General features: G+C 49.5%; 1 protein-coding gene across 1 annotated transcript in view; it reads left to right on the top strand.

Moving 5' to 3' along the window:
• LOC142312838 (uncharacterized) overlaps positions 1-27,225 on the top strand; it is a 104,200-nt gene that overhangs the window by 48,528 nt on the left and 28,447 nt on the right. Inside the window, exon 6 of the mRNA XM_075351824.1 lies at positions 2,074-2,257. Within this exon, the coding sequence (XP_075207939.1) occupies positions 2,074-2,257 (184 nt within the window). The remainder of the gene's footprint in view (positions 1-2,073; positions 2,258-27,225) is intronic.

The raw sequence follows: 27,225 nt of genomic DNA, 5'->3' as shown, positions 1-27,225 counted from the left end.
TAAAAGTTTAAAAATTGCAAAATTTTCATCAAATTTCCGATTTTTTCACAAATAAAAGCAAAAAATATCGTTCTAAATTTATAACTATCATGAAGTACAATATGTCACGAAAAAACAATGTCAGAATCACCGGGATCCGTTGAAGCGTTCCAGAGTTATGACCTCATAAAGTGACACTGGTCAGAATTGCAAAAAATGGCCTGGTCATTAAGTACAAAACTGGCTTCGTCCTTAAGGGGTTAATGGATTCTGTTGTTTGTTGTATAAACACTTCCATTCCATGGCAAATTCACTCTGTTGGAGGTGGCGTATTATGAGGAACTCACTATGGGAGATGTCCTCAGCAGAAAGGGGTTTGTGGCAGACATGCCAGCGATGACAGTCTTTATTTTCAAGGTCTTTACTATAGCATCTGGCGATATGCACTAACCTTGTGTGTCGCCCTGGGCAAGCCAGGGGACACGGGTCACAACACCACCACACCCCACACTCCAGGTAGGCACACCTGCTAACCAGAAATCCTTGTTGCCTTCCTCCAGAGGTTGGTGATGCACACCAGGGGCTGGGCCAGGCGGTTGGCTCCGCCCACCAAGGAGCTCACAACTCTGGAGGCAGGAAGAGATCAGGCAGAACTGTCAGGGAGGAGGAAGTGGAAGGAGTGGAGGAGTAGCCCAGGCAGGGCTAAAGTAAACAGCAAGTGGAAAGTGAAGGAAGGAAAAGTGGAAAAGGAGGAGAGCAAGAAGTGGTGACAGAGCAGAGAGTGTGCAGAGCCTGAGAGCCCAGCTTTGTGAGGGCCAGAACAGCAAGGTCAGCGACGGCGGTGACTGTTTGGAGGGGGACCGTTTGGAAGTTCCTGGAAGGACCCCGTTGGCTGTGTGCCCGGTGGTCTGGAGCAGTGTTCCGAAGAACAGTCAGCACCAGAGCAGGGGCCTCTCGGACCCCGGCAAGGCTAGGAGTCGCCAAATTTGCCGAATCCGTCAGTGACGGGGACGCAGATCCCCCAGCAACCAAGTCCCGATTGACGGCAACAGCCCGACCATTACCGGGGAGACACCGCCACCGCCAGGGCACAAGTTTCCCCAGGGCCAGCGCCTGCGGGCAAAGTGTAGAGCTCCTCCGGCCCAGATTGCAGTCGGGGAGCGGGTAACCGGAGGGAATCCACCGCTACCATCAGACAACATAGGTGCAAGGAAGAGAAACGTCACCGTTACCTACCGGGAGTGCAGGTGCAGCCGTCTGTGGGACCGTCCTACCAGCCGTTGGTTTACCGTATAAACTGTGTCCGTGTGTCAGGCTGAGTGAGTACCATAGTGCCGCAAGGCACAGCGCTGCCCCCGCGTCCCTGCGCCCTCCAGGCCCTACACTTCACATCTCATCACCGGGCCCCGGGATCACCAACCCCTACCCACGGAGGGGCAACACAACACCTGGCTGCTCCGCATCACCATCCCCGGGACCCCCACACTGAGCAGCGGTGGTGCAATCACCACAACCGTGGGTGGCGTCACGAACTATAATAATCCCTTCACCCAACAAACATTTCCCCTTTCACTCACGGGCGAGGAGTGTCGCTCGAGACACCCCGGGATCCGGCCCACGGCTCGAGCCACCAGGAGCAACTGCCGGACCCGAGCAGAAGGGGTGAGCGCGGTGTGCTGACACCCTCCTCCCCGCCCGCGACACTTGCGACAGTCCTGACGAGTCTCATCCAGCTGGAGAAACGTTCAAAACATTGGCTACCGAGTTTGGAAGTTTTTTCTGCACTAGTGGCCAGGGTGTTGACTTCAGCTCGGACATCTGGATCGTTGTCTGGATCTAGGATGCTGAAGGCTTCCTGGACACTTTCTTCTGACTGTCTCAGCAGGAACTCTGGACCTATAAGCCAAGAAGAGGTAGCAAAAGAACTAATAGACATAGGTCTAGTGGCGTGATCTGCTGGATTCAGTTCACATGGTACATAATGCCATTGTTCTGGTTTGGAGGATCTTCTGATCCTTTCAATGCGGTTACTGACGTACACATAAAATCATTTTGATTGATTGTAGATGTAACCTAAAACGACTTTACTGTCAGTGTAGTATTGGACCTCGTCTATGTCAACACACAGTTCTTGGTGTATGAAGTCGGCAATTTCCACTGCCAAAACGGTGCCACAGAGTTCCAATCTGGGAATGGCATGGTCAGGCTTCGGGGCCAGCTTAGCCTTGCCAAAGATAAATCCAACGTAGTTTTGCCCATTGGGGTCTGTCACCTTCAGGTAAGCAACCGCTGCTATGGCTTCTGTGGAGGCAACTGAGAAGATGTGCAGTTCCTTCTTTATGCTAGAGGTGATGAAGGTTTTTGATGTAGCATCTTGGGATGTGGATGTTTCCAACTCACACAAGGACTGTTTCCAAGCTTCCCATTTTTGCTCTTTGTCAGGAGGGAGTGCGGTATCCCAGTCCTTGATGGTTTCAGAGAATTGTCTCAGCAGGGATTTGCCTTATATAGTGATAGGCACTACGAATCCCAGCGGGTCAAATAAGCTGTTCACTATAGAAAGGACACCACGTTTTGTGTATGGCTTGTCTGAGCAACTTACTTGAAATCCGAAGGAGTCAGCTGCAAGATCCCATCTGATGCCCAGGCTCCTCTGCACGGGTGGGCTGTCTAACCCTAAGTCAATGTCCTTGAACCCAGGAGCGTGATCACCCAACTCAAAGGCTCTCATTACGGTCAGGCTGTTTGAAACAATTTTGTGTAACCTGAGTTTTGCCTGGGACAGCATACTTTGGGTCCTCTTGAGCAAATCAATGGCTGCTTCTGGTGGGTAGTGATTGGAGCCCATCATCTACATAAAAGTCTTTCTCAACAGAGTCTCTGGCGTCTGTTTCATAGTCAGACTCTCCCTTTAATGCGGTTCTCCGGAGGCCATAAGTTACATCTGCGGGTGAAGGGCTGTTTCCAAATACGTGGATCCTTATACGATATTCCACCATCTCTTTATTGGTGTCATTATCCTTGTACCACAGAAATCTGAGGAAGTTCCGGTGGTCCTCTCTGACTAGGAAACAGTGGAACATCTGTTCAATGTCAGCAGTGGTGGCGACAAGCTCTTATTTGAACCTCACCAAGTTGTTTGTTAGGTTGGGACCTGTGAGGAGAACATCATTAAGGGATACGCTTTGATGTTTGGCACTGGAGTCAAAGAAACCCTAATTTGATTGGGTTTCCGAGGATGGTATACTCCGAATGAAGGCAAATACCAGCACTCTTCATTATTCTTCAAGGATGGAGCAGGTTCTGCGTGGTTGTTGCGGAATATTCTGTCCATAAAGGCGACAATGTGTTCTCTCATTTCAGGTTAGCTGTTCATAGAACGCTGAAGAGAGCTAAATTAGACTGAGCTTGCTCTCTGTTGTTTGGGAGTCTTATCCTGGTAGATCAGAAGGGTAATGGAGAGACCCAGTGGTTGGTTTTGTCTTTAGAAAACAGACCATTATTTTCGTTTAATATTTCTTTATTATTTCAAAAGTTTTCATATAACAGAAAATAGGGAATGCATATGGGTGTTTCATGTTGCCCAATGCTACAGCATATGAAGATTATAAAATAACCTATGCCTTTAAGTCTCGTAAAACGTATGGTGTAATGAAATGTATTGCAAATCGTATGGAAAGTAAAATCTGTATAACATCCTACATAACATCTTAATATTAACATGTAATAATCTTCTATCTTTATTCCATGTAAAGAGTTAAAGGCAACATCCTTCTGTATAGTCTGGTTCAATAGATATGAATACATGACCCTATGTATATCAATTAGATGAGAAAAAGATATGTAGTGAGGAAGAGAAAGAGAGGTAGAGAAAAGAAGGGAAAGGGGGGGGAGACATGAGGAGGATGGGGGGAGGGGAGAAGGTTTGTATTGTGATGCCGCGCCACTCCTGTGTCCGGGGGCCCATCCCGGCTTCTTGACTATTTATTGTGATAGAGCGCCCGTGAGTAGCCAGGTTTGGAATTGCTGTGTTTCTCTATACTGAAGCCATGGATACCAGGCCGAGAAACACTGGGAGTCTCTCCCCTCATCAAACGCCCTCAACTCCTCTAGATGCCGCAGGTTATCCATAGCCTCTACCCAGTCTGCTCTCCTCAATGTATAGGGGGATCTCCAATGCCTCGGTATGATTTGCCTCATTGAAATCAGGAAGTACGAAAGCAAGCCTCTCTTCGCCTTGGAGACTGCCCCTGTATACATTGATAAGAGGGCCACTTCCAGTGAGGGTGTCACTTCCGTATGATGTAAATGGTTATAGAGAGCAAAGACATATTTCCAAAGTCCCTGTATCCCTGGGCAGGTCCACCAGATATGTAGCATTGTGCCCACTGAGGTCTGGCACCTCCAACAGGTGTCCGATACCTCTGGGAACATTTTATGTAGTCTGGCGGGTGTCCTGTACCACCGTGAGAGTATATTATAATTGAGTTCCTGCATTCTACAGGAAATGGTGGATTTATGTGTTAGGTTAAATGACTTACACCATTGTGCCTTGGGAAAAGTCTGGCGCAATTCTGTTTGCCAATGTCTAACATAGTCAGGCAAGTCTTCTCCTCCACCCCACTCGGGCACTGCTATGTTGTAGATTATTGAGACTATGTGAGGAGGTGTTTCTCTAAGGAAGCATAGCTTTTCAAATGGAGTCAGATCCCTATGTGTCTCGGATCCCGGAGCCAGAGAGTCTATGAAACTACGTAGTTGTAGATATTGGAACCAATGACCTGGTTCCCGTGGTCGGTCTCCAAGCAGGGACATCAGTGGTTTGCATCCCTGTTTGGTAGTTACGTCTTTAACTCGTGGAATCCCTCCCATTGGCGTTGAAATCAGTCTGGGATGAGGTTCATGAAATCAGCACTGAAATGCGGGGTTGCCCACCAGAGGCGTCATAGGACCCGGTTCTCCTGTTAGTCTATATCGTCTATTGGCTGTCCTCCACGCTGTAGCCAAGGACAAGAGGATCGGGGAATCTCCCAGGGTCCCTAGGTTAGTTCTAGATGACAACCAGAAGATTCCGTGTGCCATATTCGGGTATAGGTCACATTCAATCTCCACCCACAATTTTCTGTCTTTACTGTGCAGGAGATCCAGTATGCAACCACCCACCGCCGCTGCATGATAGGCTTTAAGATCCGGGAGCCCCACCCCTCCGTCCCAGCGAGATTTAGTCTACATTGAGTATTTCAGTTGGGGTTTGGTACCACGCCATATAAAATTGCTGATCATCTTCTTTAACTTGAAGAAGACATTTTCTCCTAGGTTCAGTAAGATAGTTTGAAACAAGTATAGTATTTTAGGTATGTTACGGGGGGCTGTCTGATAATAAAACCTAAAGGAGTATCAGACAGTCAGGGTCCACCGTGCAAAGACTCTGCTGCAGACTATGGCAGAGTGCAATACCTCTGTTAAACTCACAGATTAATATAATTAGTAAATAAGTCAATTCCTCCCTTACTTGGAGGGTGTGTGGAATGGTCTCTGTTAATAATCACAGAGACAAAGGCAGTGAGTGTGAAATGGCACCTACCTAGGTCCATTCCTCTAGTGGTGCCAGGAGACGGACAGCAGCGTAAGCCGCACAAAGCTCCTACCTGCGTTCGCTCCACTAGTGTGCGAGGACACGAACCACTAGATATGGCACCTGCCTAGGTCCGCTCTTCTCGTGGTGCAAAAGAGACAGACAGCCGCATAAGCCGCACAAAGCTCCTACCTCTGTTCGCTCCCCTAGTGTGCGAGGATACGAACAACTGCCAGACGCAGTATAAGGAACGTTACCCTAGCGGCAACGTCCACCTACGAGTAGAGTCACAAGGCCCAGCCGGACCATGTGCCTCCGGCACCTGCCTATGTCCGCTCCCCTAAGAGGTAAGGATACGGACTGCAGCTGAAGCTGTAAGGTATAAGAACGCTACCCTGCCGGTAGCACTCACCTAGCATAGACAGAGAGATGCCTAGAGGAACGTGCACAGAGCGTCTACTCTCATGCATGAACCAAGAGGACTGAGCGCCGTGCGGCGTGCGTCAGGGTCTTATATAAACTCTGTGCCTCATCCAAGATGGAGGACACCAGAGCCAATCCGCTGCCAGAACGACAGGAATCACGTCACGCTGGCCTATCACCGAGCAAAGCGTCACAAGCACATGACCAGCGACCAATCGGCATAGAAGGTGTCAGAGACATGTGACAACGTGTCAGCGATGATGTCACCCGCACATGTGCAATGGCTCCAAGATAGGACTTAGTCTCCAGCGCTTGCACATGTGCAGTAGCAAGAAATCTGGACATAGTCTCCAGTGCTCGCACATGTGCAGTAGAAAGAAATCTGGACATAGACTCCAGTGCCACAGCAACCGTAACAGTACCTCCCCCTCAAGGGCCCCCCTCCCGGCGACGCAGGTAATTGGCAACTAAGTCGGGAGCATGGACAGCCTCCTCAGGCTCCCAAGAGCGATGTTCCGGGCCGTAGCCCTCCCAATCTATCAAGAAGAACCTGCGCCCTCTAACCATCTTAGAACCAACTATGGCTCGTACCTCATAGCTAGAGCGAGAGGAATCAGAAGCAGGAGAGTGCACTTCACGAGCGTGAGGTAAAATAGCCGGCTTTAGCAGTGAGACATGGAATTTGTCATGGATCCTAAGATGGACGGGTAACTTCAATTGGTAGACTACAGGATTTACCTGTCGAAGAACCTCATAAGGACCCAGGAAGCGAGGAGCAAATTTGACAGAGCTCACTCTAAGTCTCACGTGTTTTGCAGAGAGCCACACAAAGTCCCCCGGAGAAAAGACAGGAACCGGGCGACGAAACCGATCGGACACCGTCTTCATACGGTCCTTAGCTGCTTGGATTGACTCTTGAGTCCGATCCCAAACCTCTCTGGCATTAGTTGCCCAGTCGGCCACAAGAGGAGGAGGTGCAGCAGCGGGAAACGGTACCGGTACCCTAGGGTGTTGCCCATTATTGAGTATGAACGGTGTCTGCCCAGTGGCCTCAGCCAGCGAATTGTTAAGGGCAAATTCTGCCCAGGGTAGGAGGGAGGACCAGTTATCGTGGTTCTCAGCAACAAAGTGTCGAAGGTATATAATCATGGATTGATTGGTACGCTCAACCAAACCATTGGTCTCCGGATGGTATGCCGAAGAGAGATTCAACTCAATTTGCAGAAGGCTACAAAGATCTCGCCAGAAACGGGAAGAAAATTGCGGGCCTCTATCACAAATGATACGATCTGGCATCCCGTGAAGCCTAAAGACATGCTTGAGGAATAGTTTGGCTAGTACCCTGGAAGATGGGATTCTCGATAACGGTACGAGATGAACCATCCGGGAGAAATGGTCCGTAATGACCCACACAAATCTATGTCCCTGTGAACACGGAAGATCACCCACAAAGTCCATGCCTACCACCTCCCATGGTCTATCTGGCACTGGTAAAGGATGCAAGAGCCCAGCCGGTCTCTGCCGTAATGGACGGCAATACCACCTCTCCAGTAACTCTCGTGTCCGCCTAATACCAAAATGCCCACCCACCTTTGAGGTGTGGGCCCACGACAGTATATCATTCTGTCGATCAGGCGGAACAAAGGTCTTGCCCGGTGGGATTTGGTCTAACGTCACAGGGGAGAGCGTATGAAAAACCCTGGAGGGAAGGATAAGACGAGGTTCGTCAATCTCTTCCTGGGTAGAAACCATAGAGCGAGACAGGGCGTCTGCCTTTTTTATTCTTACTCCCAGACAGAAAGTTGATGGAGAAGTGAAAGCGGGAGAAAAACAAGGACCAGCGGGCTTGGCGAGGATTCAGACGCTGAGCGGTTTGTAAGTATGTCAGATTCTTATGGTCTGTATAGACCTGGAAAGGATGTTTCGCTCCTTCCAGCAAGTGACGCCACTCCTCCAAAGCTAATCTCAGGGCGAGCAGTTCCCTATCCCCAATGGTATAGTTTCTCTCTGCCAGTGAAAAGGTTTTAGCAAAGAAGAAACACGGCCTTTTTCTACCTGCACCGTTCTTTTGATACAAGACCGCACCAGCACCCACTGAAGAGGCATCAACCTCCAAGAGGAAGGGCTTATTCTCATCAGGTCTTTGAAGAACGGGAGCAGTTGAAAAGTGTATTTTTACTGCCTCAAAAGCCTGAGATGTCTCAGTAGACCAGACTTTGGGATTAGCACCTTTCTTAGTCAAGGCCACCAAAGGGGCCACCAAAGTAGAAAAATGGGGTATGAACTGCCTGTAATAATTTATGAATCCTAAGAAGCGTTGCACCGCCTTCAAGGAATGAGGTTCGGACCATTCCAGGACAGCAGAGAGCTTCGCAGGATCCATAGCCAGACCCTCTTGTGAGATAATGTAGCCCAAAAAAGGCAAGGATGACTGCTCGAATACACATTTTTCGAGTTTAGCAAACAATGAGTGCTCCCTTAAACGGGAAAGGACACGAACGACATCCTGACGATGAGTCTCCAGATCAGGAGAAAAAATCAGGATGTCGTCCAGAAACACCACTACAGAGGATAACAGTAAATCCCTGAACACATCGTTTACGAAGTCCTGAAATACTGCGGGTGCATTACATAACCAAAAGGCATGACGAGGTATTCATAGTGACCGTCTCGGGTGTTAAAAGCGGTCTTCCATTCGTCACCCTCTCGAATTCGTACCAAGTTATACGCACCCCGCAGATCCAACTTCGTAAAAACTTGAGCTCCCCTCAGTCTGTCAAAGAGCTCCGAAATTAAAGGTAACGGGTATTTGTTCTTTATTGTGATTGCGTTGAGACCCCTGTAATCTCTGCAGGGACGCAAATCACCCTCTTTCTTCCGAACAAAGAAAAACCCAGCTCCCGCGGGAGAGACAGACTTACGAATGAACCTCTTCTCTAAACTCTCTTATATAGGTCGACATGGCCTCCGACTCAGGTATCGACAAGGGGTAAACCCTGCCCTTAGGTGGAACCGAACCTGGGATAAGGTCTATGGCACAGTCATACGGCCTATGGGATGGAAGAACCTCAGCACCCTGTTTGGAGAACACGTCAGCGAAATCCAAATAGGGTGTAGGTATGGGAGAGAGATCAGTTGATGCAACCGCAACGACCTTAGGTGGTAAGGGAAGACATCGGGACTGACATTTCAAACCCCAACTAATAATGCTGTCGGACTCCCAGTCAATGTGAGGAGCATGAGTCCGAAGCCATGGGAGACCCAGAAGGACGTCGTCTATACCCTCAGGCAAAACAAGAAAAGAAATCTCCTCTATGTGACCCTGAGACAGGGAAAGGCGCAAGGGAACTGTCCTCAATGTAATGGAGTCAGACAACATAGTTCCATTAACAACACGGACAGGAATAGGCGCCTCTAACATGATAGAGGGAATATTGTGTCTCTTTACAAATCCTGAGGACACAAAAGTCCCGTCAGCTCCGGAATCCACAAAAGCCATAATAGGCCATGTATTCTCAGAGAATGAGAGCTGACCTGGGATACTACACTTAGAGGGTGCAGAAGACGTCTCTAGTAACCCCCCTCTAATGGATACTAGGCCTGGGAGTTTCCCTGACGGCTAGGACACTTGTTGGCATAGTGCCCAGCCTGACGACATACGTAACATATAGGAGGACCAAACTTGCGTAGTCTGGAGGACGTATGACCTAACTCCATAGGAGTGGGAGATGTTTCAGATGCTGAGGAAGATGGTAGTGGACCCTCAACAACTGGAATAGCCTGATGCTTAGGGCGTGAGGAAGAGACCTTGAGTCTACGTTCCCTGTGGCGTATGTCGATCCTTGTTGCTACTGTGATCAAGTCCTCCAGAGAAGCAGGGACCTCACGAGTAGCAAGAGCATCCTTGACATAGCCTGCCAACCCTCTCCAGAAGATAGGAATCAACACCTTCTCTGGCCAATCTAGTTCTGCCACCAGAGTTCTAAAAGCAATGGCATAAGAACTAGTGGATAACGAACCCTGAGATAGATCTAACAGTCTCAGGGCCGCATCATGGGTAACCTGCGGACCCATGAATACCGCCTTAAGAGCATCAAGAAAGTCTTGATGTCTCAGAGTAACCACATCAGAGCGCTCCCATAGAGGAGTCGCCCATTCTAAGGCTTTGTCCTGAAGTAAGGAGATGATAAAGCCTACTCTGGACCTCTCCGTAGAGAAGCGAGAAGAGTTGACCTCTAGGTGTATCTGACACTGACTAATGAAACCACGACATGATCTGGCATCGCCAGAATATCTGTTTGGCAGAGCAAGTCGAGGATCATGTGCAGATGTCACCATGGTCTGAGGTTTATCCTCTATACTCTTGAGCCGCGACTCAAGTACTTGTATATAACGGTGTAACTGCTGATATTCTGCCATAACTGCCAGACCCTTGGCTCAGTCCTAATGTTACGGGGGGCTGTCTGATAATAAAACCTAAAGGAGTATCAGACAGTCAGGGCCCACCATGCAAAGACTCTGCTGCAGACTATGGCAGAGTGCAATACCTCTGTTAAACTCACAGATTAATATAATTAGTAAATAAGGCAATTCCTCCCTTACTTGGAGGGTGTGTGGAATGGTCTCTGTTAATAATCACAGAGACAAAGGCAGTGAGTGTGAAATGGCACCTACCTAGGTCCGTTCCTCTAGTGGTGCCAGGAGACGGACAGCAGCGTAAGCCGCACAAAGCTCCTACCTGCGTTCGCTCCACTAGTGTGCGAGGACACGAACCACTAGATATGGCACCTGCCTAGGTCCGCTCTTCTAGTGGTGCAAAAGAGACAGACAGCAGCATAAGCCGCACAAAGCTCCTACCTCTGTTCGCTCCCCTAGTGTGCGAGGATACGAACAACTGCCAGACGCAGTATAAGGAACGTTACCCTAGCGGCAACGTCCACCTACGAGTAGAATCACAAGGCCCAGCCGGACCATGTGCCTCCGGCACCTGCCTATGTCCGCTCCCCTAAGAGGTAAGGATACGGACTGCAGCCGAAGCTGTAAGGTATAAGAACGCTACCCTGCCGGTAGCGCTCACCTAGCATAGACAGAGAGATGCCTAGAGGAACGTGCACAGAGCGTCTACTCTCATGCATGAACCAAGAGGACTGAGCGCCGTGCGGCGTGCGTCAGGGTCTTATAAAAACTCTGTGCCTCATCCAAGATGGAGGACACTAGAGCCAATCCGCTGCCAGAACGACAGGAATCACGTCACGCTGGCCTATCACCGAGCAAAGGGTCACAAGCACATGACCAGTGACCAATCGGCATAGAAGGTGTCAGAGACATGTGACAACGTGTCAGCGATGATGTCACCCGCACATGTGCAATGGCTCCAAGATAGGACTTAGTCTCCAGCGCTTGCACATGTGCAGTAGCAAGAAATCTGGACATAGACTCCAGTGCCACAGCAACCGTAACAAGGTAGGACATCCATTTTAATTGTATTGACCCTGCCGAACAAGGAAATGGGGAGGTTATGCCCTGCTTTGAGGTCTTTGTGTATATTTTTTAAAAGGTCTGGGAAATTGTAATTATATAGGTCTTGGTGGTTGGGAGAAACCGTGATCCCCAGATTTAATGTAATTGCTGGCCCACTTAAAGGGGAAGGCGGGTTTGAGAGTATTCTCTTCTACGGACAATAGCGATACGTTTAAGATCTCTGATTTTTGTAGGTTTACTTTAAAATTGGAGAGTCTGCAAAAGGTCTCAAACTCCTGTAGTATGTTGGGCAAACTAGTCTTCGGCTGTGTCACATATATCAAAAGATCGTCCGCGAATAATGATAGTTTATGAGATGTTTGTCCTATCTGTATCCCTTTTATTGAAGGGTTTTCCCTGAGTGCATTTGCCAGGGATTCCATTACCAGAATATATAGGTAGGGTGACAGGGGGCATCCCTGTCTGGTACCGTTTATGATATTGAATGGAGCTGACAGGCGTCCGTTCACACCCACTTGTGCCGTTGGTTCATGATATAATGCTTTTATCCATTGTAGTAAGCGCGAACGGATGCCGATTGCCTGCATCTAAAAAACCCCAATGGACTCTGTCAAATGCCTTTTCGGCATCCACTGTCAAGAGGCACATTGGGATTTGGCGCTGACGTGCCTGAGCCACTAGGGACAGGGTTCTAGTAGTGTTGTCCCGTGCCTCCCTCCCTGGGACAAATCCCACCTGGTCTTTGTGGATTAGTTTGGGTATGAGGGGGCCTAGTCTCAGGGCTATCATTTTAGAGTACAATTTAATATCCACATTTATTAGTGAGATAGGTCTGTTATTGGAACAGGTCAGTGGGTCCCTGCCAGGCTTTGGGATTACGGTTATTCGGGCTTGGAGTGTCTGTTTGGGGAACTGGCATCTGTTGGTTATAGAATTGAAGGCTTTCAGCATTATAGGGCCACAGGCTTCTCCACAAATTTTGTAAAACCGGGGGGTGAACCCATCAGGGCCAGGCCTTTTACGCACTTTGAGGGTTTTAATGGCTTCGCTTAGCTCTGTGTCTGAGAAATCCTCGTCTATGTCTTCGGCTACCGCATCTTCAAGGGGGTTTGGGGCATATTTGTTTAAGTATTCCCAAATGTCGCGATGTCTCACATGGAGGTGGGATGTTATAAAGTTTTGTATAGTAGTTTCTCAATTCTTCTAATATGTCAGGAGTGGAATGTATCTGGGTTCCTGTCTGAGTTTAATGCGAGTATTGGGGTTTGTGCCTGTCTGGGGTGAAGGGTCCTAGCCAACAATCGTCCATTTTTATCTCCAAACTCAAAGATATTCCTACGAAATTTATCTCTGATACACAGTGATTTTCGGTCAAGAATAGATAATATTTGGTGGCGGATAGTGGAAATTTCCGTTTTAAGGGTGTCACTGGATTTGGTTTTGTTTATCGTTTCTTTATGGCCTAATTGTGATAACAGTTCTTTTAGTTCCCTTGCACTTTCTTTTTTAATTCTGGATCCATGGGATATGCAGACCTCCCTAATTATACATTTCAACGCTTCCCATTTGACCGGGGCAGGTGTGGGATCTGCCATATGATCTATTTTGAAGTTTGCAAAGGTTTTATGAATATCCTCCAGGCATTGCTCGTTCTTGAGCAGGTTGTCGTTCAGTCTCCATGTGTGTCCCCCCACCCATATCTCTCACCCCAACCTCCCCATATACTGGTGCGTGGTCCGACCAAAGAAAGACATCCATTGAACAACCCAGGGATTTGTCTAGCAGGTCGTGGGATATGAAAATGTGGTCTAGTCTGGTGTAGCTATTATGAACTGTGGAGTGAAAACTGTAGTCTCTGACTCCGGGATGTAAGACCCTACAAAGATCGACTAGTTTAAGGGATGTTAGTTCTTGTTTTAATCTGCGTAGTGCTGAGGAGGGGATTGCAGACCTACCAGAGGACGAATCCATGGCTGGATCCAGCACAAGGTTGAAGTCTCCTCCCAAGATGATACAGGTGCCCCCCGCAAACTCTGCCAACTTCTCCAGATTCTCCATTCCAAAGGATACCTGGTCCTGGTTTGGGAAATAAATGTTAGCGATTGTATAAGTATTATTCAGGAAAGATATTTTAAAAAATAGCCAGCGTCCCTCCGGGTTAATGAGTGTGTCGAGAACTGTTGGCTGGAATGTCTTGTGAAAGGCAACGGAAACCCCACATACCTTCTTGTTGGGGTGTGGACTATGGAACCATGTCGGGTAATTTTTGGTTTTACAGTTAAAAGTGTTGGAGGCTATGAAGTGTGTCTCTTGAAATAGGGCTATTTTAACTCCCTTCCTGTGCAGGCGATATAGGATCTGACTTCTCTTTTCGGGTTTATTTAAGCCTTTAGTATTGTAAGTGCAAACGTTGAGGTGCGACATCACAGAAAAGGGTAGGTAGAGTAAAGGGAAAACCAAGGAGAGAAGAGAAAGAGCAGAAATAAGATAGTGGTGAAAAAGAAAAGTTAGATAAGCTAAGTAGGACTAGGGTGCCTACTGGTCTTGGGTATCTACTGGTAGACTATTGTCTAATGTGGCACTCTGCAAAGTCCCTAATAGAGGTGCGGGAAAGCCTACGGCCTTTCAGGAACTGCCCTCCGCGGCGAACCCCCACAAGTAATATGAATAACGATCAACATATGCAATCTGATAGTGATTAATCGCTTTTCCATTCCTCTCCCCCACACCCCCAATCACTTGGTGTGTTTTGGGTATGGATCACATATCAGGAAGAGGACATGAGGCTATCAACTCAATGTAAAATGCTAGTAAACCAGAGCTCAGTATCAGATCCAGATGTAAAAAATGAAAGAGGGAGGAATGGGGAAAGGAGAAGGCGGGGGGGGGGGGGAGCAACAGGTTTAGTGAGACAATGAGAAAGGAAAAAAAAAAAAAAGGAGGGGGGGAGAGTAGGAAAGTAAGCAAGGGGAGAGAGGGTACTGATACATAACGTTCTATAAACAGGTAAACAGTTCAATACAATCAATTTGCATCTCGCCTCCTGGTTTTCCAAGAAGTTTTCTCCTTTTCTTTGAATGGTCAGTGAAGATGCCGTGTCATGGACTACTGTTTGTCTTTCCTACCCGGCACCTGTACCAGTATACCGTACAGTCTTAGGAACTCCGTGACTCCAGTGACTTTGTTCTTCCCGTCCCCTGTGGGACGCGGCTCCCATCCCGGCCACGCCAGTGCTCCGGCTGCCATGTACCCTGCCCCCCGGTGGGGTGCTCGGTCCAGCGGATCCACCTCCTGGGTCTACCAGTCCTCCCGGTCCTGACAGATTGATCAGGCCATGGATCCCGCTGGAGCACAAACGTCTGAGCTGGCTGAACTACGCCAGGAACTGGTGCAACAGCGTGACACCTTACACCTCATACTGAAGTTCCTGACGTCTGTGGACCACCGGTTGTACACATTACAGACCGCCGCCTCGTCTCCGTCGACGCAGCAGACAGCGTCTAAGTCCGAACCTGTTGTCCCCTCAGCTTCGCAACTCCGCCTCGCTACTCCGCCTCGCTATGCAGGGGATCCCAAGACCTGCAGAGGCTTCTTGAACCAGTGCTCCCTGCATTTCAAGTTGCTTCCCCATTTGTTTGTTTCAGACCAAGCGAAGGTGGCCTTTCTAATGTCCCATCTGGAAGGCGAAGCATTGGCCTGGATGAATCCTTTATGGGAGAATGAGGACCCAGTGACCACCGACCTCCTGGAATTCCTGCAGGCCTTCCGTGATACCTTTGATGAACCGGGACGCACCACCGTGGTTACCTCCTCGCTCCTCCGGCTACGCCAAGGAACCTTGACGGTGGGCCAGTACGCCATCCAGTTCCGCACGCTTGCCTCCGAGCTAGGCTGGAACAACGAGGCATTGACGGCAGCCTTTTGGGAGGGCCTGTCGGGACGCATTAAGGACGAATTAGCCAGTCGTGACGTTCCCCGTACTTTGGACGCTCTGATATCCCCAGCCACCCGGATTGACCTCCGTTTCCAAGAGCGAACCAAGGAAGTATCCCGGGAGAAGCGACCAATCCGTCACATCTCCGTTCCGCAGAGGTCTTCCGTTCCCCCGCCACTGCCGTTCTGCGATTCTACTCCTGAACCAATGCAAATTGACCGACTGAGCCAAGCTGAGCAACGCCGTGCAAAGTGACTCGCCCAGGGCCTGTGTTTCTATTGTGGAAGCGGTTCACATTTGCTCCGCTCATGCCCTGAGAGACCAGGAAGACCACGAGTCCAAGGGATGCTGGGAACCGCCACCCTTGGTACTGGAATCCCCTCAGTCCCGGTTACACAGACTGTCCAGATAACGACTGAGAAGACCCGGTTCACGGCAGAGGCTCACATTGATTCGGGGGCAGCGGATAATTTCATTCACCAATCTACAGTGTCCCGATACCAGATACCTGTGACCCCGCTTGCCAAGCCCCTCTGGTTCGCCTCCGTGGACGGAAAACCGTTATACGAACCAGTCATATATACAACCGAACCCGTGAGACTCTGTGTTGGTGCTCTGCACACTGAGACTATTACTTTGTATGTCATCCCGAGAATGGCTCCCGCGCTCCTGCTGGGTCTGCCCTGGCTACAACTCCATGACCCTGACATCAGTTGGTGCTCTGGTGCAATCACTCGTTGGAGTCCGTTGTGCCAGGATAACTGTCTACAGCCTGTTCCTCGGTCCCTGTCACCTGGGCCTGTCATGTCGCAACAGGAGGAAGAAGTGACGACGCAGTCCATCGCCGTACCGCAACTCCTGTCTCTTGTACCTGTGGTGCCACCGGAACCAGAAGAGGAGACGACGCCGTCTAGCGTCGTACCACAACTCCTGACGATTGAGTCCTTGGTACCACCGGGCCCTGAAGAAGAAACGACGCAGTCTAGCGTCGCCCCACCGTCCCTGGCTATTGAGAATTTGATGTCACCGGCCACTGAGGATGAGACACCGTCCTGTACCCGGTCCGAGACGCCCGATCCGATCGTCTACGACCCCAGTCCTGTTTCTGTCTGTCCCCCGCTTCCCGTTGCCCCCGTTGCCACTGCTGGTAGATCTTCGGCTAAGCGTCGTGCGGCCAAGAAGGCGGTACGGGGTCAGCGGTCCTTCCCTGCCTTTGCGTTGGGTCCTGGTCCGGTGACTCGATCCGGGGTGCCCCTGGGGTACTGTGCACGGAGGGGGGGGCATAGAGGGGGGGTACTGTCACGCTCCTGAAACCTCAGCACCGCTCCTTACCCACTGACCCGGTTGCACCATCCCAGTACCGCTCCGTGACCATTGATCTTGTCCACGTGTCCACCGGTCACGGCTACCGCCCCCGCTCGTGCTCTCCTGTGTTCTGTTCCTGGTCTCAGGAGTCTGACTCTGACTAATGCCTCTGTATAGGACCAGGCCGCGCCCACTCTCCTGGTCTTATAGGCCCAGCACACCTGAAGCAGGAAATGACATAGGGCTGTGCTGGGTATATAAGACTTGCCTTTCCATGTGGGCGGGGCCTGATCAACGTGTCTTGAAGCCTTGTCTTGTGAGCTAGGTGCTCAGGTCCCCTTGTGCCGTGTCCTGGACTACTGTTTGTCTTTCCTACCCGGCACCTGTACCAGTATACCGTACAGTCTTAGGAACTCCGTGACCCCAGTGACTTTGTTCTTCCCGTCCCCTGTGGGACGCGGCTCCCATCCCGGCCACGCCAGTGCTCCGGCTGCCGTGTACCCTGCCCCCCGGTGGGGTGCTCGGTCCAGCGGATCCACCTCCTGGGTCTACCAGTCCTCCCGGTCCTGACATCCCTCATCTATTCCGTGTTGGATTCGATTTTTCTCACAGTGGCTCAGTGGTTAGCACTGCAGTCTTGCAGCCCTGGGATCCTGGGTTCAAATCCCACTAAGGACACCATCTGCAAGGAGTTTGTATGTTCTCCCCGTGTTTGCGTGGGTTTCCTCCGGGTTCTCCGGTTTCCTCCCACACTCCAAAGACATACAGATAGGGACTCTAGATTGTGAGCCCCAATGGGGACAGCGTTGCCATGTGTATGTAAAGCGCTGTGGAATTAACAGCGCTATATAAATTAATAAATATTATTATTATATTCTCACGATCCCATAGACTTGTGTGAGACATGACTGATGAAAGTCAGGCTGTAATTACTTTCTCATAGACCGTTGGACCAAGGAGAAATAGTGTTCATCTGCACAGCCCTATTGAATATTATGAGTCAGTGCTCGCCAATCAAAAGTCTGTAACCACACGTCCTTATCATACACTTCACTGCATGACCCTAAAGGTGCACAACATAATGTATAGAGAATAATCACCACCCGATAAGAGAAAGATTATATCACACCGTGTATAACAGGATATAAGTGATAGACGCATGGCTCCGCTACATACACATGGTACACACACGGCTCCGCTACATACACATGGTACACACACGGCTCCGCTACATACACATGGTACACACACGGCTCCGCTACATACACATGGTACACACACGGCTCCGCTACATACACATGGTACACACACGGCTCCGCTACATATACATGGTACACAAACGGCTCCGCTACATACACATGGTACACACACGGCTCCAGACATACACATGGTACACACACGGCTCCAGACATACACATGGTAGACACACGGCTCCAGACATACACATCGTACACACACGGCTCTGCTCTGTAGACATCATGGACACACAGCTCCACTCCAAACACATCATTCATACACGGCTCTGCTACATACACATCATACACACAGCTCTAGTACAAATGTAGCTCCCAGGGGGCAGGGGGTCCAGGTCGGGTCTCGTACCTGTTTACTCGTCACCAGGCCGGTGCGGAGGTCTGGGCTGTTGCGGTGGCCTGCCTGGTTTCGTGCCCCAAGGTGTACACCAATAAAAGTGGATTGGAGGTGAATGTTTGTTGTGACGCCACCTGTGGTACGCAGCCAGGGATTAGCTGCCGCTGCTGTCACTGTTCTCCGGGGCGGATGCTAATAGCAGCAAAGATGGTATTGCTCCCCACAGGTGGAGTGGGCCCCGGGAGGGATGATGAGGGGAGTAGTAGTAGTGGCAGTGGCCGTTGGTGCCGAGGCGCCGGTAATAAGAGTCCGAGTCGGCTGCTGCGGTTCCAGGTGTCTTTACTCACAGTTCTTTAAGAAGCCCGTTGCTGCCGCAGTAGCATTAGTCACCGCTGTGATGGGCCCCGTCAACTTCAGATACGTTGGAAGAAGCCACCGGTGTTTGGAAAATGTTCTTTGTAAGAGTTGCCCCTCCAGTAGTGAGGAACCCGAGCTGAGCGTTCTGCTATAGGCCGCAGGCCCCGTGACAGGCCCCGTGTCAGAAAAAGATGAAGAGAAGGTGATGGTGTTGTGTCGCCAGAACTGATGTCCCGGGAAGACTGACTGGTGATTGTGTGAGTTGCTCCTACTTCTCCCTCAAGTGGAACCCGCCCCCAGGTAACTGTCCTAGAGACCAGGAAAGTCCAAGCTTCGTGCTGGCCAACCTCCCTGCCTGCACAGCTCCCCAGTGTGAAGGCTCCTAAGCTGTATGTAAAGTGTAAATGTGGAATACCGGTGATTAACCCCTCTTTACCCAAGGCGAATACCGCACCTTAATAGTTGTGCAATACTCTGTAGTCACTGGAGCCGCAGAACACTGCAATTTTTGTATGCAATAAACAAAATAACATTCTTACCTTTATGGGAGGCATCATTAACCCCTTCTGCCCCCAGCCTGTTTTCACCTTAAAGACCTGGCCATTTCTGACCAGTGTCACTTTGACAGGTTATGGCTATGTGCACACAGTGCATCTTTTTGACGCTGCGTTTTTGTGCGTTTTTGGCCGCTAAAAACGCACAAAAACGCACCTGCATCGAAAAAACGCGGCAAAAAACGCACGCGTTTTGCCGCGATTTGGTGCGTTTTTTGCTGCGTTTTGCTGCGTTTTTGCTCACTGCGTCTTTATGCGTTTTTTATCAGTGAACAAAAAAAAAAGGTCTGATGTCATTTCCTTCTTCAATGTGTTCTTCATTCTCCACTAGTGTATGCAGAAGAGCAGATAGCTGCAGAACTACAAGGCTCAGCATCCTCCATCCAATAGTGTATGCAGGAGAGCAGACAGCAGCTGTCGAACTACAAGGCTCAGCATCCTCCTTCCAGGACTGTATGCAGGATTTCTTTGCCCCCCCAAACAAAAAAAATGACGTGGGCTTTGCCATATTTTTGTATGCTAACCGGGTACAGCAGGCAGGTACGGGCTGCCCCCAACCCCCAGCTGCCTATTTGTACCCGGCTGGGAACCAAAAATATAGGGAAGCCCTTTTTTTTTAAATTATTTCATGAATTTCATGAAATAATTTAAAAAAAAAAATGACATGAGCTTCGCCCAATTTTTGAGTCCAGCCGGGTACAACTAGGCAGCTGGGGATTGGAATCCACAGTGCAGGGTGCCCATGCTTTCTGGGCACCCCCGCTGTGAATTGCAGTCCCGCAGCCACCCCAGAAAATGGCGCTTTCATAGAAGCGCCATCTTCTGGCGCTGTATCCAACTCTTCCAGCTGCCCTGAAGCCGGGTGGCTAGCTGGGTAATAATAATGGAGTTAGAGCAAGCTGTATATTATCAACTGGCCCTAAGCACGAAATTCATGGTGTCACGCCAATATTAGACATGGCCACCATGAATTTCTAGTAAAGATAAAAAAAAAACACAACACACAGAAAAATATTTTTATTAGAAATAAAACACAACACAATTAGTGACTCCATCTTTATTGAAATAAAGAACCCCCCTCCGCAGTAATCCTGGGTCAAGGGTCCCGCGCCGTCCAATCCGGATCCAATATCATCTGATCGGTTTGCTGGAAGGCAAAGCGATCAGATGATGTCAGGTTCTAGGGGCTGAATTCCATCACACATCAGCTGATTGTATAAAAGCTGATTATACAATCAGCAGATGCATCGGTGCAAAAAAAAAAAATAATACTCACTTATGTGATGATTACCGGCAGCTCCTGCAGCGATGGGGCGGGAGTCTGATCCTGTCCGATCGCTGCAGCAGCTGCCGGTAATCAGGGATGAAGTCTCCTGACGCATCCGCTGATACCGGCCGGGCGCCCGCGTCACCACGATACTTACGATCAGCTGATGCGTCAGGTGACTGCATCAGGTGATCCATCGCCAGGTCCTGCATCCATCGGAGCTTTCCCGGCCGTCTGCACACAGCCGGAGCGAGGGTGGCGATACCGTGAGAGGAGATGGGAGCGGGCATGGCACCGGGAGGCTGCAGACAGGTGAGTATAACTTTTTTTTTTTTTTTTCTACTGTTAACTTTTGTTTTCGCAGCAGCTTCCACCTCCCGCCCAGACATGGCGCCGCACGGCAGCATACATGCACAGGACGGGAGATGGAAGCGACGGTAACGGTACCGGGAGGATTCACGCTTCTGTATATACTGACAGAAGGAATCCTCTTCCTGTACACGTCACTTTACTACCCACCTCCTGCGTTTATAGCTGCGTTTTTGGTCTTAGAAACGCACCAAAACGCAGCTATTTGCGTTTCTCATTGCGTCTTTCAACATCCCATTGAACTCAATGGATGAAAAGCGCAGTGAAAAACGCGGGAATAATTGACATGCTGCGCTTTTGTGGTCACCACAAAAACGCAGCTGAAAAAAAACGCTGTGTGGGGACAGCAAAAATGAAAACTCATAGACTTTGCTGGGGAAGCAAAGTCATGCAGTTTTGAGGCCAAAAATGCACCCGAAAAACGCGCAAAAACGCACTGTGTGCACATAGCCTATAACTCTGGAACGCTTCAACGGATCCTGGCGATTCTGAGATTGTTTTTTCGTGACATATTGTACTTCATGTCAATGGTAAATTTAGGCCGATCTTTTTTGCATTTATGTGTGAAAATTTTGGAAATTTGGCAAAAATTTTGAAAATTTCGCAATTTTCAAAATTTGAAATTTTATGCCCATAAATCTGTGAGATACAGTTAGGTCCAGAAATATTTGGACAGTGACACAAGTTTTGTTATTTTAGCTGTTTACAAAAACATGTTCAGAAATACAATTGTATATATAATATGGGCTGAAAGTGCACACTCCCAGCTGCAATATGAGAGTTTTCACATGCAAATCGGAGAAAGGGTTTAGGAATCATAGCTCTGCAATGCATAGTCTCCTCTTTTTCAAGGGACCAAAAGTAATTGGACAAGGGACTCTAAGGGCTGCAATTAACTCTGAAGGCGTCTCCCTCGTTAACCTGTAATCAATGAAGTAGTTAAAAGGTCTGGGGTTGATTGCAGGTGTGTGGTTTTGCATTTGGAAGCTGTTGCTGTGACCAGACAATATGCGGTCTAAGGAACTCTCAATTGAGGTGAAGCAGAACATCCTGAGGCTGAAAAAAATAAAAAAATCCATCAGAGAGATAGCAGACATGCTTGGAGTAGCAAAATCAACAGTCGGGTACATTCTGAGAAAAAAGGAATTGACTGGTGAGCTTGGGAACTCAAAAAGGCCTGGGCGTCCACGGATGACAACAGTGGTGGATGATCGCCGCATACTTTCTTTGGTGAAGAAGAACCCGTTCACAACATCAACTGAAGTCCAGAACACTCTCAGTGAAGTAGGTGTATCTGTCTCTAAGTCAACAGTAAAGAGAAGACTCCATGAAAGTAAATACAAAGGGTTCACATCTAGATGCAAACCATTCATCAATTCCAAAAATAGACAGGCCAGAGTTAAATTTGCTGAAAAACACCTCATGAAGCCAGCTCAGTTCTGGAAAAGTATTCTATGGACAGATGAGACAAAGATCAACCTGTACCAGAATGATGGGAAGAAAAAAGTTTGGAGAAGAAAGGGAACGGCACATGATCCAAGGCACACCACATCCTCTGTAAAACATGGTGGAGGCAACGTGATGGCATGGGCATGCATGGCTTTCAATGACACTGGCACACTTGTGTTTATTGATGACATAACAGCAGACAAGAGTAGACGGATGAATTCTGAAGTGTACCGGGATATACTTTCAGCCCAGATTCAGCCAAATGCCGCAAAGTTGATCGGACGGCGCTTCATAGTACAGATGGACAATGACCCCAAGCATACAGCCAAAGCTACCCAGGAGTTCATGAGTGCAAAAAAGTGGAACATTCTGCAATGGCCAAGTCAATCACTAGATCTTAACCCAATTGAGCATGCATTTCACTTGCTCAAATCCAGACTTAAGACGGAAAGACCCACAAACACGCAAGACCTGAAGGCTGCGGCTGTAAAGGCCTGGCAAAGCATTAAGAAGGAGGAAACCCAGCGTTTGGTGATGTCCATGGGTTCCAGACTTAAGGCAGTGATTGCCTCCAAAGGATTCGCAACAAAATATTGAAAATAAAAATATTTTGTTTGGGTTTGGTTTATTTGTCCAATTACTTTTGACCTCCTAAAATGTGGAGTGTTTGTAAAGAAATGTGTACAATTCCTACAATTTCTATCAGATATTTTTGTTCAAACCTTCAAATTAAACGTTACAATCTGCACTTGAATTCTGTTGTAGAGGTTTCATTTCAAATCCAATGTGGTGGCATGCAGAGCCCAACTCGCGAAAATTGTGTCACTGTCCAAATATTTCTGGACCTAACTGTATGTCACACAAAATAGTTACTATATAACATTTCCCACTTGTCTACTTTACACCAGCGCAATTTTCGAAACAAATTTTTTTTCCGTTAGGAAGTTAGAAGGGTTCAAAGTTCATCAGCAATTTTTCATTTTTCCAACAAAATTTACAAAAAATTTTTTTTAGGTACGACATCACATTTGGAGTGACTTTGAGAGGCCTGGGTGACAGAAAATACCCAAAAGTGACCCCATTCTAAAATCTGCACCCCTCACTCTGCTCAAAACCACATCCAAGAAGTTTATTAATCCTTTAGGAGCTTTACAGCAACCAAAGCAATGTGGAAGGAAAAAATGAAAATTTTACTTTTTTTACACAAAAATGTTAATTTAGCCATAAAATTTAGCATTTTCACAAGGGTATCAGGAAAAGTGCACCATAAAATTAATTGTGCAATTTCTCCTGAGTACACCGATATCTCATATGTGGGGGAAATCAATTGTCTGGGCACACGGCGGGGCTCAGAAGAGAAGGAGCGCCATTTCACAGCAAAATTGGTTGGAATTATTAGCGTACGCCATGTTGCGTTTGGAGACCCCCTGAGGTGCCTAAACAATGGAGCTCCCCCACAAGTGACCTCATTTTGGAAACTAGACCCCCATGGCATAAATCTACATGGGTAATGAGCACTTTGAACCCTCACATGCTTCATACATTGAGGCATAAAAACAAAAAAGTACTTTTTTTTCCACAAAAATGTTATTTTAGGCTTAATTTGTACAGGGGTAACAGGATAAATTGGACCGCAAAATTTGTTGGGCAATTTGTTCTGAGTACGCTGATACCTCATATGTGGCAGAAAACCACTGTTTGGGCGCACAGCAGAGCTCCAGAGGGAAGGAGCGTCATTTGACTTTTTAAATGGAAAATTAGCTGAAATCGTTAGCTGCACCATGTTGCGTTTGGAGATCCCCCTGATGTGCCCAAACAGTGGAGCTCCCCCCACATGTGACCCCATGTTGGAAACTAGACCCCCCATACAAAGAAATATTAGTTTGGCAAAATAAAAAATACAGACGTCAGTAAAAAAAAAAATAAAATATATATATATATATGTATATATATATATATATGCGCCTGCAACTGACACTAAGGCAAGTGCCACATGTGAGAGCGATGCACAAATCTCGCATCGCATCACCCGACACAGCGGCACACTACTGTCTGGAAGAGAGCGACCGTGCCAGATGATGCGATGTGAGACTCGTGCATCGCTCTCATGTGTGGCACTGGGCTGACCCTTACAATATTCAGTAAAAAATACTGTAGTTGACGATTACTACAGTATAATTTTACTGGCCCTAAACTAAGTTTATTTGTATTTCTTTCTTAGTTTACATAAAAAAAAATTAGGACGAACGCACGGATCTGCTGCAAAACGGGGGGGACTAGGTGGGATGAAAAAAAAGAGGGGCGGAGGATAGAAGAGGGTGCAACGGATGCAGGAGCGGTGGAGGATGGGAGAGGGGGCGCGGCGGAGGATGGGAGAGGGCATGGCGGATGGAGGAGCGGCGGAGGATGGGTGAGAGCACAACGGATGCAGGAGCGGCGGAGGAAGGGGGGGCAAGGGGAAGGGTGGAAGGGGAGTGGGAGGTGAGATTGGGGATAGCTACCTTACAGAATGGATCTAGGCAGCAGGATTGCAGCAGATCCGGGAGGGGGGAGAGGGGGCAGAGGATTAAGGGGAATGGGAGAGAGCAGGCAGCAGATCAGGGAGGGGGCAGAGGCTGATAGGGGAGTGAGGTGGCAGATGCAGGGGCGCAGAGGCTGATGGGGGAGTGAGGTGGCAGATGCAGGGGCGCAGAGGCTGATGGGGGAGTGAGGTGGCAGATGCAGGGGCGCAGCGGCAGATGGGGAGAGTGCGGCGGCAGATGGGGAGAGTGCGGCGGCAGATGGGGAGAATGCGGCGGCAGATGGGGAGAATGCGGCGGCAGATGGGGATAATGCGGCGGCAGATGGGGAGAATGCAGCGGCAAATGGGGAGAGTGCGGCAGCAGATGGGGAGAGTGCGGCGGCTGATGGGGAGAGTGCAGTGGCTGATGGGGAAAGTGCAGCGGCAGATGCAGGGGCGGTGGAGCGGCTGATGGGGAGAGTGCAGTGGCTGATGGGGAGAGTGCAGCGGCAGATGCAGGGGCGGTGGAGCGGCTGATGGGGAGAGTGCAGTGGCTGATGGGGAAAGTGCAGCGGCAGATGCAGGGGCGGTGGAGCGGCTGATGGGGAGAGTGCAGTGGCTGATGGGGAGAGTGCAGCGGCAGATGCAGGGGCGGTGGAGCGGCTGATGGGGAGAGTGCAGTGGCAGATGCAGGGGCGGTGGAGCGGCTGATGGGGAGAGTGCAGTTGCTGATGGGGAGAGTGCAGCGGCAGATGCAGGGGCGGTGGAGCGGCTGATGGGGAGAGTGCAGTGGCTGATGGGGAGAGTGCAGCGGCAGATGCAGGGGCGGTGGAGCGGCTGATGGGGAGAGTGCAGCGGCAGATGCAGGGGCGGTGAAGCGGCTGATGGGGAGAGTGCAGCGGCAGATGCAGGGGCGGTGGAGCGGCTGATGGGGAGAGTGCAGTGGCTGATGATGAGACTGCAGCGGCAGATGCAGGGGCAGTGGAGCGGCAGATGCAGGGGCGGCGCATCGGCGGATACAAGGAGGCAGCAGAAAGAAAGCAGCGGCGTCAGATGCAGGGGGGGCGCAGAGTGAGTAGAGCAGCGGCGTCAGATGCCCCCATGCATCTGACGCCGCTGCGACACCCCCTGCATCTGACGCCGCTGCTCTCTTACTGCTGAGTAGCGGCGTAACATGCAGGGGCGCAGCGGGAGAGTAGCGGCGTCACATGCAGGGGCGCAGCGGGAGAGCAGGGGCGAAGCACATGGAGCAGGGCAGCGGTGGATCGGGGGCTGTGACTCACAGATGGGCACCCGCAGGGATCGCTCTCCTCAGATTCCACGGAGGGAGAAGCTAAGGAGAGCGATCTCCTACAGCGAGCTCACCCGGTCCCAGATGCACGGTGCTTGGAGAGATCGGTCACAAGGCCGATCTCTCCAATCAGAGCTGGGGGCGGGTGCAGTAAAGCTCACTGAGCTCCAGCCAATGGCCAGTGCTGCAGCTGCACTGACATAGCTGGATTTCAATGCTTCAGCCATTTTCAATGGCTGAAACATAACACTGGCGGTGATTGGCTGAGCGGCATTCGTCAGATAATCACAGCCTCCGTAGGTCCGGGAAGGAGACACCACCCCTCCTGAGGTCAGGTACCAGTCCTCTCCTTCCCGAATCTACAGTTTTTTAAAACCGATCGCGGTGCCCTGCACTCCGGGGCCACGATTTCGCCATGACGGATGTATCAGTCATGGGTCTTTAAGTACCAGGGCACCATGACGGCTAGATCCGTCAAAGGTCGTGAAGGGGTTAATAAACAGTTTCAAACATTTTCAACAGTTACCAGTCAGTAGTATCATCATGCAATAAACGTCAACATTTGCATATGAAAAACAATCATTCTTGCTTGGCTGCTGGTGGTGCTAGAGGGCTGGTCCCAGCCCCCTGGCTCTGGGCACTCAAAGGACAGCCATGGGCAAAGTGTCCAACTTATGGTTAAAGTAGCCATACTTTTAAATCAATTCCAGATTGTGGAGCCGCAGTCCATCAATGGAGCTCTCACCCACAGTCTGTTCCTTGGCTCCCATCCTCACGGGTGTAGTTGGCAATAATCCCGGTGGCTTTAACACAACGCTGCTGCGATCCGGTTCACACAGCGCTTGGATGGCCCGGTCTTTAAACTCCGCAAAGCTGAGATCAGGGTTTTGCATGGATATAATTCGCATATGGGTCCGGTGGGCATTGGACAGAAGCCCCTTAATGAATTGATCAGTTAGCAGGTGGTTCTCATCCTTCACCCCCTCCGGTTCCACCTGCCGGACAGCTATCATCGCCTCCTGAATTTAAAGAATAGTCCCGAATACTTTCTTGCACCTTTTGCTTAGATCCGTAAAATCGCATTTTTATTTCTGCCGCTGTATGGGTATCAAAGGTTTTCTTGAGTTTAGTAAAAATGTACTTTGCAACTC

Source organism: Anomaloglossus baeobatrachus, chromosome 5 (assembly GCF_048569485.1).
Source record: "Anomaloglossus baeobatrachus isolate aAnoBae1 chromosome 5, aAnoBae1.hap1, whole genome shotgun sequence".
Classification (NCBI taxonomy): Eukaryota; Metazoa; Chordata; class Amphibia; order Anura; family Aromobatidae; genus Anomaloglossus; species Anomaloglossus baeobatrachus.
Note: the sequence above shows the minus strand (reverse complement) of the source record. Positions and strands in the feature narration are given on the sequence as shown.